Source organism: Amphiprion ocellaris, chromosome 14 (genome assembly GCF_022539595.1).
Source record: "Amphiprion ocellaris isolate individual 3 ecotype Okinawa chromosome 14, ASM2253959v1, whole genome shotgun sequence".
Taxonomy (NCBI): domain Eukaryota; kingdom Metazoa; phylum Chordata; class Actinopteri; family Pomacentridae; genus Amphiprion; species Amphiprion ocellaris.
Window position 1 is genome coordinate 6109385 of NC_072779.1, and position 13952 is coordinate 6123336.

The 13952-nt window shown below is 39.3% G+C and overlaps 1 protein-coding gene across 4 annotated transcripts in view; it reads right to left on the reverse strand.

The window, feature by feature from the left end:
* Window positions 1–6806: 6806 nt before the first annotated feature.
* sh3pxd2b (SH3 and PX domains 2B) overlaps window positions 6807–13952 on the reverse strand; it is a 49301-nt gene continuing 42155 nt past the window's right edge. For 2 of the 4 annotated variants that reach the window (XM_023266634.3, XM_023266635.3), the window contains 6 exons: window positions 12929–13012; window positions 12042–12159; window positions 10772–10986; window positions 10641–10687; window positions 10417–10542; window positions 6807–10278 (listed from right to left, as the gene is read on the reverse strand). In XM_023266634.3, the coding sequence (XP_023122402.2) occupies window positions 8740–10278; window positions 10417–10542; window positions 10641–10687; window positions 10772–10986; window positions 12042–12159; window positions 12929–13012 (2129 nt within the window). In that variant the 3' untranslated portion in view covers window positions 6807–8739. The remainder of the gene's footprint in view (window positions 10279–10416; window positions 10543–10640; window positions 10688–10771; window positions 10987–12041; window positions 12160–12928; window positions 13013–13952) is intronic. The other 2 variants (XM_023266636.3, XM_023266637.3) reach the window with 1 other exon arrangement.

Consider the following 13952-nt stretch of genomic DNA (forward strand, 5'->3'; position numbering starts at 1 on the left):
TCAAACAAGAAGAATATTAAACATTTAAAAAAAATACAATACATTTAATTAGATCATTAAACCTTTAAAAAGACAAAACATTTAATTAAAAATTTCAATGTTTAATTAGAAAATTAAATCTTAAAGACAATACAACTTTAAATAGCAATTAAACAGAAAATACAATGAAGCCTTTAAAAAGAAACTTAAACATTAAAAGGTGGTAAAACATTTAAAAAGAAAAACCTTAAAGATTTAATCGAAAAATTAAATATTGGGAAAGAAAAACAAAAATTCAATCAAGCCCATAAAACATTTGAAAAAGCAATTAAACAAAACATTTCGAAATCAAATCAGACATTAGAAAAGAATAAAACGTGATGAAAAAAGCAAAACTAAACATTTAAGATGAATCAAACTAAAGACAAAACATTTCAAAAGACACCAGTTAGACTTTAGAAGATCAAATTAAACAGAAGACACAATAAAACGATCAAAAGGAACAAAAACAGATAAAGGTCTAAAAGCGTTTTCTAGTCTGAAATGAAAACATCAAGTTGTTTCTTCAAACATTTCCTCTTTCTATGTTCTTGGTTTGATTGTGGACAGATTTACTAACAACTCATTTCAGAAAACTGCTTTCCAGATAAAGTCTACTAGTAGTTGAAGGCATCGATCAAACTAATGTTACCTTCTGATCTCCACAAACTTTACTGTTCAGTGAAGAGAATCAAAGTTTGTTGAGAATTTCTAAAAAACCCACAGGTGAAAGTCTGAGAAGAACTCAGATGGATGGTCTAAATGTGTAATCAAGACTCGTGGTCACAAGTTTTAAGGCTTCTGTTAACCAGAAAGTTCAAACTAACAGAGAAGTACTGAGAAACTTTTAAAACTTCAGTCCTCAGACTGTCTGAAGGTTCAAACTAACAGAGAACTACTCAAGAACTTAGAAGATATCAGTCCTTGGACTGTCTGAAAGTTAAATCTAACAGAGAACTACTGTGGGACTTAGAAAATTTCAGCCCTCAGGCTGTCTGAAGGTTCAAACTAACAGAGAACTACTCAGGAACTTAGAGGATTTCAGTCCTTGGACTGTCTAAAGGTTCAAACTAACAGACAACTAGTCAGGAACTTAGAGGATTTCAGTCCTCAGACTGTCTGAAGGTTCAAACTAACAGAGATCTACTGTGGAACTTAGAAAATTTCAGCCCTCAGACTGTGTGAAAGCTCAGGTCCTGAGGACTCGGGAGGTGTGCAGGCTTTGGAAAGTCTTGGAACTGAGGGTTCCACCCTCCAGCACAAAGGCTGAAGCCCAACCTCCTGAGAAAAACGGTCGAGTCGAGACTCAAGTTAAAAAAAACTCGAAAAACGACAAAAAATAGATGATAAATGCGCAAAAAAAAGAAGAATTAGTATCTGAGCGAGTAGCTCAGGAGGATAAGAAGAGGACTACCAACTGGAAGGTCGCAGGTTCAAGACCCGCCACCGGCCCTTTTCTTTCTTTGTCTTTGTCAGGATTTTCAAAAACTTTAAGAAGTGTCTGGTCTTGAACCAGCGACCTGCAGCTCCATAGGCAAATCCTTAACTCACTGAGCTACAGATCAGATGAAAAGAAATAAATTCGTCGTCCCTTTGGCATCGTAGTTTCTGAAGTGACCACATGGGCAGAGCCAAGGCGGAGTCTGGGTGGAGTCAGGGCGGAGAGTAGGCGGGGAGGTGGGTGGCGGCCTCCCCCCTCTACTCCCCCACCTCACCCCACCACCCACCACACCTTCCCCCGCCCGACGAGTTTTTCGAAAATCTGACTCTCGACAGGTTTTCCCGAGTTTCTCGAGTTTCCACCAGGTTGGAGGCAGAACAAGTTGTCATGAAGAGGTGTTGAAGTCGGCCAGGATGGACTGACTTTTTACAGCGACTAGAAGGAAGATGACTAGAAGAACAGGTCTTTAACCACCATCCATAAAATCCATGGAGTCGGCTCCAGAGAAATCAAAGAAGGTCAACTTTTATCAACCTCCATCCAGATGTTCAACTCGATATCTTTACTTTGAGATTTTTAGCACCACAAACCTTTAGTATCACACTTTATTATCCTTTATTAGGACTTTCATGGAATCCACCAGCGGATTTAGTTTTCGTTGAGAAACTTTATTCTTGTCGTCATGGGACTGCAGTATTTAAAACTGTTCCTTCTATTTGACCTCATGTTTATTAGTTTTAGTGGAGAAATTTTTAATTGTCAATTAGTCTCTTAAAAACTAAATAGTAAATTGGATTAGTCAATAGGTTTAAATTTCTTACTTTGTCATATTTTAAATATGACAAAAAAATATAAAAATAAAGCCTCTTGAGACAATTTGACCTGTAATTGGCATTATATAAATAAAACTGAATTAAAATTGTATGTATCTTGTAATGGAGTAATTCAGCCATATATGTTAGAAAACACATTTTCTTTGTCCATTAATCTGTCATTTTCTCCAGTAATTCATTTCTTGTTTTGGTTTATAAAATGTCAAACCCAAATATATTCAGTTTATGGTCATAAAAACCAAAAAGATTTACATTCATGATGCAGGAATCAGGCAGTTTTTCACTTTTTATCTTAGTTTAGTCAGAAAGATAGTTGATAATGTGTGAATTGTTGCAGCTTGTGAGCTGTAGAAGGTTTTAATCTTTGGGGCCGAGTGTCAGAAAACAGTTAGAAACCAACATCAACAAAGCACTCAACAAAGGGAAATCCAACTTTTGCATGACAACGTCTAATTAAAGGACATTAATTTCCAATGTAAATGTGTGATATTCATCCTCTGGAGCTTTCTCTTCACATCGTCTTCCACCTGGACTGGTTTGGTCGGGAGCATGTGCAACAAACATTTGAAAAACTGCACTTGAACATCAATGAATGACACTGAAGTTTAATCTCTACATAAATGAGACTGAGTCTGGATGTGCTGCTCTGTCATTAACTCCTAAGTTTAGGGAAAGTTAAAACAAAAGAGGACAGTTCAGATAAGACTTGAGAATGAGCTTATTCTGAACAAACATCTCAGACTTTCTGAGCTTCAGCACCTATAGCAAAATATTTTAACAACAAGCCACTCAAGATCCAGAAGTTGGAGAGTTAGCTTTAGCTGAGCCAAAGAACATGTGGGACGCTAACCTAGCAAACATTTCAGATTTTTCTCTGTGAATTCTGAGAAATGATTTACTATTTAATGACAGAGCTACACATCTGAACTCAGTCTCATTAAAACAGACTCTAATTCAGTGTCATCCATCCATATTAAAGTGCAGTTACCCAAAATGTTTGTTGCATGAGCTCCAACAAAACCTGTCCAGGTAGAAGGCCACTTTGACAAACAGGAAGTGGAAGATTCCAAGCAGATTTATAGAAGAGGGAACTGGACTGTACTAAGTGTGGTCGAGTATAGAGGGGTGTTTTGTGGGTTTTTAAGGCTGATAATTATTATTTGTGAGACATTTGGAGTAGACATTCATTTGCAGGAAATGAAAGTATTTAAAATCTTGGAGTTAAACTTAGAACAAAGAAAACTTTGTTGATACATTTTTGTTTTGTTTACAGATGTTAAGTTAAAGGAGTTTTATTCGTAACGTATAACCAATCAAATCACTCCAGAAGACAGAGCGACCACAGGTAGATAAAGGTTCAGAGCCAAAGTAGCACCATTTTTAAATGTATTTATTACTGTAAATCAGTAAAAAATGAAATACCGATAATCAGTAAATCAGTCAGCCCACAATTACTACGATTCTACAATGTATGGCTCTTTCCTTTGACTTGTTATTTGTACAATCTACGATGTATATGATTGTGTTTTTTCATACCAAAGGCTATACTATGATGTTTTCTAAGAGACATACGATGCTACTCTGCTTGTTCTGGCCCTGGGCCACTGCACTCCTCTTCTGTTGTTTTCTGGATTGTACTCAGCTGCATGCCTTCGTCCACCCGGCCTCCGTTGACTCGTCCCGCCTGCCGTCTCTGGAGCTGAAGCTGGATTGGAACAGACCAAAGTACAGTTCAATCACGATGCCAGCTGCCTCTCAAAAGGCTCCTTCATCTGGCAGGTGGCGGCACTTCTTCTGAGGGGAAGCTGAGCTGGCCCGGCAGAACTTTGGAGATGTGTTCCAGTGGTTGGTGGATGTGTGGGGAGATAGAGAGGGACCTTTGAATTGTTCAGAAAGGAAAACAGGGAACCCATTGGTAGTTTTAGTTTACGGTGCTACTGCGGTGTGTTTTTGGGTTTTAAGAGGTGAACAGGAAGAGTTTTTTTTCGTATTGATTATCTTTTACTTTGTTCCTGGTTGGAATGCCCATCAATGTCAACATGAAGTTCACTTTTAGTTCTGTTGATTTATTTTTATTTTACTAACACCCATTTGTTTTTAACTCCCTCACATGTTGTGTTGTTGTAAACTTACTCTTTCAAATAAATTCTCCTCTAACCCTCTGGAAACCAGCGTTTGGACTGTTTTTGTGTTGCTCCTCACCTACTGACAGCTGTGGACTAAAGGCTATACTGTGACGTTTTTAGAGCGACATGCTATACTATGATGTTTGTTGGGCGACACGCTATACTATAGGCTTTTTTAATTGACATATTACTGTGACTTTTTTTGTTTTAGTTTTTCTTGTTTTTTTTAGCAACATAAGAATTCGAACCGTTTTAAAAGTTACTATACTTTTACTTGTGCAATGAAATTATTATTCTATGGCATTTTTTAGATGACATATTATACTCTGATGTTTTCTTGAATTACATACTATTTTGACAATATACTGCACTATGACATTTTTTGAACCACATATCATACATGACAATTTTAGGCAACATCCTATCATTTTGCGCTTTTTGAACCACAAAATAATCTATGTTTTGTTTTGTTTTTTCTTGCCAACATGCTGTACTATGAACTACAGGCCATACTATGTTATTCTTGAGTAAAGCATACTATACTTTGATGTTTTCTGAACTACATCCTATACTATGGCGTTATACACAGAGTGCTTTGGTTACATGTTGATTTATAATCTCGATTTTTTTCTGTTTTGTTTTTTGACGGGATTACCACAGACCTGACCGTGAACACTGTCGACACCCACCTGAGGGAGACGCTGCCTAAGATCTCAAGGCTACTTGGTCGTGGTCTTTCTGGCACGTACTCTTCCAAGATGAGCCGGGAAGTTTAACACTGATGGAATGACACCAGGTCTAAGCCGACAAACTTCCACTTCCTCCTCAACCCATAGTCTCTGGGAAACCTACATGGAGTAAGAAAAGTAGACAGAGAAGTAATTAAGTCTGTAGACAACATATTAAAAAGAAATCATGTTAATAAATTAAGTACAAAGAACCGAATTCGCCAATATACTGGAGACCAGAGCTATTTAATTTGATAAGTATAACCTTGTTTAGTAACATTTCAATTATTTGAGAGCAGTCCTAAAGAACTGCCTGTAATCCCAATCATAAAATGGGTTTGGAGGAAGAACATAGATGGTAATCTGGATATACAGAAGTTAGGCTTTATGACTACTATTGGTTGTATTGGTGGTAGTAATAGCAATGTGACTACTACTAGTAGCAGTGGTAGTACTAACTACTGCTGCTGATACTGGCACTGCTACTACAACTTGTAATACTATTACAAATGCTGATACTACTTCTACGACTCTAACAGCTGTTTATACTACTACTGCTGCTTGTACTTTTAGTATTACTACTACTGCTTGTACAACTATACTGCAGCTACTATTAATCGTCTGGTATTTGGTTGTCAAGCTGCTAGCTCGCCTTAGCGTTTTGCTAGTGGCTAACTAGTTAGCTCTCATAGACTGGAAGCTCTCAACAAGATTTCATAATGAAAAAAGAGCCAAAAAGTATTCTTACCTATGAAAAGTCATTCCAAGTTTCCTTGTCTCAATCGTACGACGCAGTGTGTAATTGTATGCAGCACAGTGAGACGGCATACTTGTTGTTTCCGTTTTCACGCCGTCTACATCAAGGGAATGCACTGAAACTTTGCCCCCACTAGCTTCGCCTCGCTGTAGCACGCAGCTCAAAGGGGCGTGTCCTATCTACTCATTCATATCTATGAGAACAACGATGGCTGCACATAAGGACGCCTGACGTTAATTAGCTGCGTAAATACCATTATATACAGTCTATGGTAAATACGTATGTGAATCGCATCATTGGCTGCAGCAGCCAGTCACCAGTCACTCACTGACTCACATTGAAAAATAGCACAGAATGAATTGTTACGTGTTTATTTTATTTACAATTTAGGTTGGATTTTTTTTTTCGTGTGCAGCAGATTTTCTGTGCGCGGAGACCGTGTCAGCAGTGCGCAATTGCGCACGCGCGCAGCTTAGAGGGAACAGTGGTCCCATGGATTTCAAAAGTCCCTCAATTATATATTGATCCATCTGATCTAATACACAACTGTCAGATACACTCATTATGTCTTCATGGTCTGCTGGCTGTCTGTAAATGGGAAACAAAGTGGCTCAGACTGATCCACACAACATTATTCCAGTGTTTCCTTGTGCCTTGGATGGGATAAGAAGGCGATAGGAACAAGTGGGATGGTAAATCTGGTACGTGCTATTTAAATATGCTAACTGGCTAAACATCAGCCACCTTTCTCAGAATCGCAGACTCCACCTTTAATTTTGAAACACTTTACTGTTCCCCAGCAAGTTGCTAACTTGGTTTACCGTTTGGTTCTAGGCCCACTAAATCAAACTGTGAATTTGCATTGAGCAAAAACAATGGCAGATTTCAACACAGTATGACATCTGAAGTGAAAAATCAGAAGCTTTTATTGACTTAAAGCAAAAAGCAGACTCATTGTAATGAAAAATACATAGCAAAAAAAGTAAATAGTTTACAATACTGAAACGACAACACCATTAAACCAAACATTTGCCTGGAACTGTACTGTACCTTCCTGTCCATTATCACATAAAATTCACTCAGACAATGCCATTTTAGGCTCATTTAAAATTTATTTTCCCCACTAGTTGGTAGCATACTGTCACCTTCTGTATAAAATATGGCTGGAAGGTGGTGTAACATTGCAGCAACTAGAAGCAGAACAGAATCAGTGTTACAGCTTGTAGCCTTGTCTAATTATATCCAGAACCACAGACATACATTTTTTTTGTTATTATTTACTTAGCATTATTACTTAATTTGTAAACCTAACACTGAATGAAAAAATCCTGGACCACTTGATGTAAAATTAGCAGCCAGTTGTATCACATACCTTTCTTAAGTGACCTACTTTTCATTTCTCTCTTGGCAGAAAGAGATTTATTCTTTATTTCCTGTAATTACCAAATCCCATAACTCAACCAACCAAATTCCTTCTTGAACCTTTCGTCTTTTAAGAAGCATAGAGAAAAAAAAAGAACTAAAAGATGGACCATTAAAGAAAAGTGACAAAAGATATGACTCTCATTATTACTGTACAATAAAAATAATTTGCTATACTGACCATGCTTGAGACCAGTCAAGCATTATTGTAAAACATTATTTTTATACAATGGTCATACTTAGTTGTTATTTGAGCACCAAACTTCGGTTAAGAACAGACTGTACACTTACAATTCTGTAAATCATTGCACAAATCACTGTAGAGCTTCAATTTGTTTGGTCAGATGTGCTCTGCAATTCACATTTTACAAATTAATTTACTGTGTGAGATAACATAAGTAAATATGATGTTAAAATATGTAGAGACATAGAGCTTCTGCTCGCCTTCTCAGTTTGGATAGTCTAGCCTTATCTTTACTTATTGTGGATTGAGGTGGATATTTCTGATATAGTGATAAAAAATAAAAACATGGCAAATAAATTGGCTTGTAAAACAATGAAATTAAAATGCACTGTGGCATTCTCCCCCTTTCCTTCAGTGTGTGCAAACCTTAAACTTACCTCAACTGACTTGACTAGAAGTGCACATCTGATACAAGTGACTGCAACATTAATTCTGCAGTCATTGAAGAAAAAGCGTTATGATAGCAGGAAAAAACTAATATGCATATTTCTAGTATAACAAACATCTTTTCTGCTTGACAAAGACATATCTTGTAGTATCGGCTAAAAGCACTTGAAAAGCCCAGATGTAGTCAATGAACTCCCCCAGTGAGTTCATGTGCAGTTTCTATCTAAGGGGTTTGTTTGTTTTGTCTACTGCTGGGAACGGCTGGCAGGATTTGAACATCTAGTCTATACTCCTGTGATGTAGAGTCTTGATTTTTAGTCAAACGATTTCAAGATTCCGACAAGGACTATGTCTACAGTTGCATACAGTTTATTAAGCACTGAAGCAATTTGCATATAATATTGAGGCACTATATCATAAAAGGCAAGGGTGTAGATATATTTACTGCTTTTCTAGTGTCTCGCCTGAGTAATGGCACCACTGACACAGACTGTGACTAGCATATGGCAACTAAAGACAGTAACGTTTTACCTAAGATTTCATACAATATCTAGATTAAAAACAAAAATAGGTAAACATCACAAAACCCAACAAGGTCATGTGTTATTGCTGGTTCAGTTGGTAGGTAGAATATTTTTATCAAAATGAAACATAACAAAATGTGTCAATAAAAAAAGGTACCTATAAATAAAACAATGCTAAGTAGCACGAAAATAGTGATTTTTTTTTCATTTAAATCCTTAGTTTACTTGTTTTTTTTATATTTGAGAGCACGTTGGCTACTTAAGGTTTCTTGCTCAGGTAATTCGAGGGGATCCAGCCCTCGACTTCTTCTCCTACATTTTTACAGAACCACCAGCCATTGCTGTTTTTTTCCAGGACCTCAAACACTGTACCCACCTTGAAGCTGGATGTTTGATCATCCCCTTCAAAGTCTGCGACAGCTAGATACAGCTCATCCTTAGTGGGCTCCTTGAGTAAAGGTGGAAGCTTGTCCCTGGGCGGTCCAGGCTTCTCACTCTTCAACTGGGGCTTGGGAGGAATCGGGACTTTATTTACTTTGGGCTCTTCTTTCTCTTTGTTTGGAGGTGGCTGAACAAACCCTTTGGGTTTCGGGGGAGGGGGTCTGCTGAGTGGTGGTGGTCCGACCTTGGCAACATCCTGGGTTTCCTTTAGAGCAGGTGGAGGTTTGGTTTCAGTTGGGCTTGATGGGTCAGTTTTCTTTGGAGGTGGAGGTCTCCTTGGAGCCATGGCAGGAGGTCTCTGAGGAGGTTCCTTGTGGGGGGGAACTGCTGGTTTTGCAGGTGGTGATGAGCTGTCCTGGCTATGACCATTAATGTGTTTTGGGGGGAGTTTTGGCTCATCAGAGTACTTACCATTATTGAGAGTAGGGATATGAATCGGGGGAGAGCTTGGAGGGGAACTTGGGTGAGAACTATTTACTGCTGCTGAGTTGTCATTCTGGTGGTTCACCTCTGCTGAAGCAGAGCCAGCATCTGCTGGTTTTGATGGCCTCAACTTGCTTCTCAGGTTGGTAATGTCAAGTTTGTTCTCTGCTGGGGGATCTGGCTTGGCAGCAGGCACAGGTTTAGGTCTGATCACTGGCTTGGGCTTCATCAACACTGCTGGGCCCGGTGCCTCTGGTTTCTCTTCCTGTACCTCTGACTTGGGTTTTGGTGGCTGTTTCGGTACAGGTTTCAGATTAAACTTCTTCACCTCTTTGGCAGAGACCTTGTGGCCACATTCAAGACCCATCTCATTCCGAAGGTGAAGAGCTTTGCTCTTATCTTCTTTCTTGGTATCTGAAGGTTTGTCAGGTTTGAAGGGGGTTGCCTTGGGTGTAACCAGTGGCATGATGACCCCAGGAGCTGGGGGTTTTGGGGGCAAAGGCTTGGAATTATCAGATCTTGGTTTCTCTGCCACTTCCAATTCAAAGCTCTTATTGATGGACTCCCTTCGAGGAGGCAGAGCTGGTTTCTCCTCAACAGGAGGGGCAGCTGGGGCTGGGGGCAAAGGCCCAGAGAAGGAAGAGGCCCCCTTACTGGCACTGGACTTCCAATCTCTCAGCTTAGGCCGAGCACAAGACTCAGGAGCTGTGGTTGGCTCATCTGGTAAAGGTTTAGACCAACTGTCATCTGAAACATTGGATGAACCATCATTTTCCAGCCTCAGCTTCTCCATCTCATTGGGCAGCGGGGCAAGGAAATTGGGTCGCAGAGCATTACTGGTCTTCTTGTACTTGTCTATAAATGTGGCAGGTGCCCAGCCTTCTTTTTCGTCTATCTGGATGTACCACCAACCACTTGCATTCTTCTCTATCACCTAGAGGGTTAAAAAAATATGGTAACTTGAGGTTGAAAAGAAAAAAACAAAACAAGGAATAGATAACATTTACATACCTTTATTCAAACCATATTTTCATGTTTTATGATAATACAATTTTAGGGAGTCCTGACCCACCTCGACTTTGATTCCAGCTTGGAAGCTAATGCCATCAGGGATGGTGGTCTGAAAGTCGGCGATGGTGTAGAACTCTTCCTCAACCTGAGGAGGAATGGGTGGCTTGGGTAGGTTTGTACCTCGTGGCTGAGGGAGGTGAAAAAAATAAACACATGTTAAGTAGCTGAAAACATTTTCCATATGAGAAACTAAGACCAAAACTGTAAAAGACAGAATCATCTTACAATGGTTAGATCTCTGCGTGGAGGAGGTCTGTGTCGTGATCCTACTTCTGTGGCGGGAAAAGATGTAGAAGTAATGCTTACATATTTGTGAGACTAAATCCCAATCTGCATATTTTGTTGAGTTCACTTACTGCTTTTGTTGTTATCAGAGAAAAATGAGAGCCTGTTTTCTTTCTGGCTGTTGTCTCGGTTCTCTTTAGCTGCGTTGTTTTGCTGGTTTTGTTTGGAGAACCCGTCTAGGTCATTCGTACTGGCATGAGCAGAAGCACCCGCTGACTGCTTCTGGCCCTGAATGTCGGTCTTCTTTAGGTAGGAGGCTGGGGCCCAGCCCTCACGGCCCTGGTACCTGAATGGAGGAAAGATGTGCACTTAAATAGCTTTAGTTTAAGTAATTTGACTCTGGGAAGGCCATTCTGAAACCTTGAAGCACATGCACTACCATTCAAAAGTTTGGGGTCACCCAGACAATTTCATGTTTTGCATAAAAACTCACACCTTTATTCATGTGCTAACATAACTGCACAAGGGTGTTCTAATCATTAATTAGCCTTTCAACACCATTAGCTAACACAATGTAGCATTAGAACACAGGAGTGATGGTTGCTGGATATGTTCCTCTGTACCTCTATGGAGATACCCCATTAAAAATCAGCCTTTTCCAGCTAGAATAGTCATTTACCACATTGACAATGTTTAGACTGTATTTCTGATTCATTTAAAGTTATCTTCATTGAAAAAAAATGTTTTTCTTTCAAAAATAAGGACATTTCTAAGTGACCCCAAACTTTTGAACGGTAGTGTACACTCCTATTTTATTCTGTCTAGTTGTCTACACTGGTGGCACAGCTTGAGTTGTACTCAGACTATACACCTGTAAACATGAGCCAAAGCACATTTTTCTATTGAAAGACTGTTTTCTTGCATCTTAACTGCTTTGAATTTAATTAACATTTAATGTTAATACAGATGGAGCACGAGAGCTGCGTAAGACTTAGATTTTCTCCTAGATCATTGTCCTTGTGAAAGATCTACTTGCTTGTTGCTTTAATCATTTTTTTTGACTGATTTAAGTTTGCATTCAAATTCCTCCATATGTTTCAGCCTTTCCATAAATAACATACCGACTTTTATGCTTTGTTCTGCCCTTAGTGTAGTCTCAGAATTCTCAATACAAACTTTCTTCCATTAGCTCTATTTGGGTTAACTAAGGAATACAGAAAAATAACACGTCCTTAAAATCTGCCATCTTTCTGCACATGTTCTTATGGAAATTTATTTAGGTGCAAATTCCAGGACTGAATATATATACACCGATCAGCCACAATGTTATGACCACTGACAGGTGAAGTGAATAACATCAATCATCTTGTCATAATGATGACACATACAGATCTGACTTACCTTATCTTCCACCAGCCTTCCAAATTCCTCTGAATAACCTCCACAATCATGCCTCTCTCCAGGTCGATCTCATCCTGGTCCCTGGCGGAGTACGGGTAAATCACTGAATACTTCTCTTCTGGAGTTGGAAAAAGAAAACAGTGTTAAATGTAAGACAATGTCTGTTTTGAAGATCATGTGTGTATGTTCACAAATAGGGTAGCACAAAGAAACACTAATGTAGGGTCATAGCCGGGGAGGCAAAGCACAGTGACATATTTAATTAAAATTGCCATTAATGTTTCAGAGGTAAATTTGCAAGCTGTTGCTGTCCTGAAGTCCAAACAAAAACAAACAACATTATTATTGTTGATATGCACTAAAAACGTCAACAACCTTATGAAAAAGTTCAAAAACCTCCCTCCATGATCGTCTTCTTATGTGATTTAGGATGAAATCTTGAGTTTCTACAGACACATACTAACTTATTTAACAAGGCAAGGCTTGAGCAGCATCTTGTGGAGTAAGAAGACATAAGATACAAATGTGCGACACAAAACACACAGACATCCTACACATAAACTGACAGAACAAACTCGTTACTGCACAAGAAATTCAGTCATTTCTACATTTCAGACTTTTTTTTTCAATATTTCTATTATTTTATTCTACAGACATTCTATGTAATGCTACTGAGAGTGAACAATCAAGTGTTTATTAATGATGGTTAATTGAAATGTACTTATTTTATATTGTTCTTCAACACAAATTCACATCCATATTTCATGCGAGGATTTAATTTACATGCTTGGGTCACTCGTGCAACATACATTTCATGCATACACATGGACAAACATGCACACACGCGCACACACAGTATAGGGGGAAAAGAAAGACGTGCGCTCCACCTTGCCCAAAGCCTGTGCTGAATAGATCCCCTAAAGTTCTGCGACGACCCACGTGCCTTGGCAGTGACCAGAACCTCCGAGGCACTGACATTCCAGCACAGTAATTGGGGCAAAATAGGAAGTGAACATTACATATGCCATCTGGAGGATGTTTTCATCCCAAATGAAAGCATTTTCAGTAGTGATGGACGCAATAGTACTAGCTTGTGATTGTTCATCCACTAATGAATAACCCGTCAAGGTGTGTGCAAATTCTATTTTTCTAATCATAGTATTTCAGCTTTAATCTGTTCTAGTTTGTACTATTCCTTTCTGTTGGGATCCTTTTCCAGTCTCAAACCAGTGTGCTGTCATTACCCGCAAGTCAGTGATTGTACTGCACCAGAAGCAGCTTGGAACTTGTTCTTTTAATATGCTATAGACCAGTGTTTCTCAACTGGTGCGTCGCGACCCACTTTTGGGTCGCGGGGCCGTTTTTGGTGGGTCGCGAGCCTTTTTCTAAAAAGAGAGAAAAATAAAGATAATCCAATTTAGTCATTGTAGTTCCCCTCCGCACCCGCAGGGGGTCGTCGTGTCAGCAGCGACCGGTGAGGACACTCGTATTACTGTAGAAGAAACTGCATGTTTTCATAGCAACAGCAGCATGGCTAAACGCAAGTACGACAGCGAGTACGTTAAATATGGATTTTCCTACATCGAAGACAAAGGAGTCCAAAAGCACGCATCTGAATAAACTTTTCGAGCGGTTTAGCGACTACTTTCCCGATAAACAACCCGAGGACGACTGGGTGCGCGACCCGTTTGGAATAAACATGGAAAGCATCACGTTGCCTAGCAGCGATGAATGTCAACTGGTGGAGCTATCATGTGACCGCACTCTCAGAAAGAAATTCACAGAGGTAAGCCTTTCCCAGTTCTGGTGCAACGATGTGATGAGAGAGTATCCCTCCATTGCTAGTCGAGCTGTAAAAATCCTCCTACCATTCAGCACCACATACCTCTGTGAATGTGGCTTCTCAGCTCT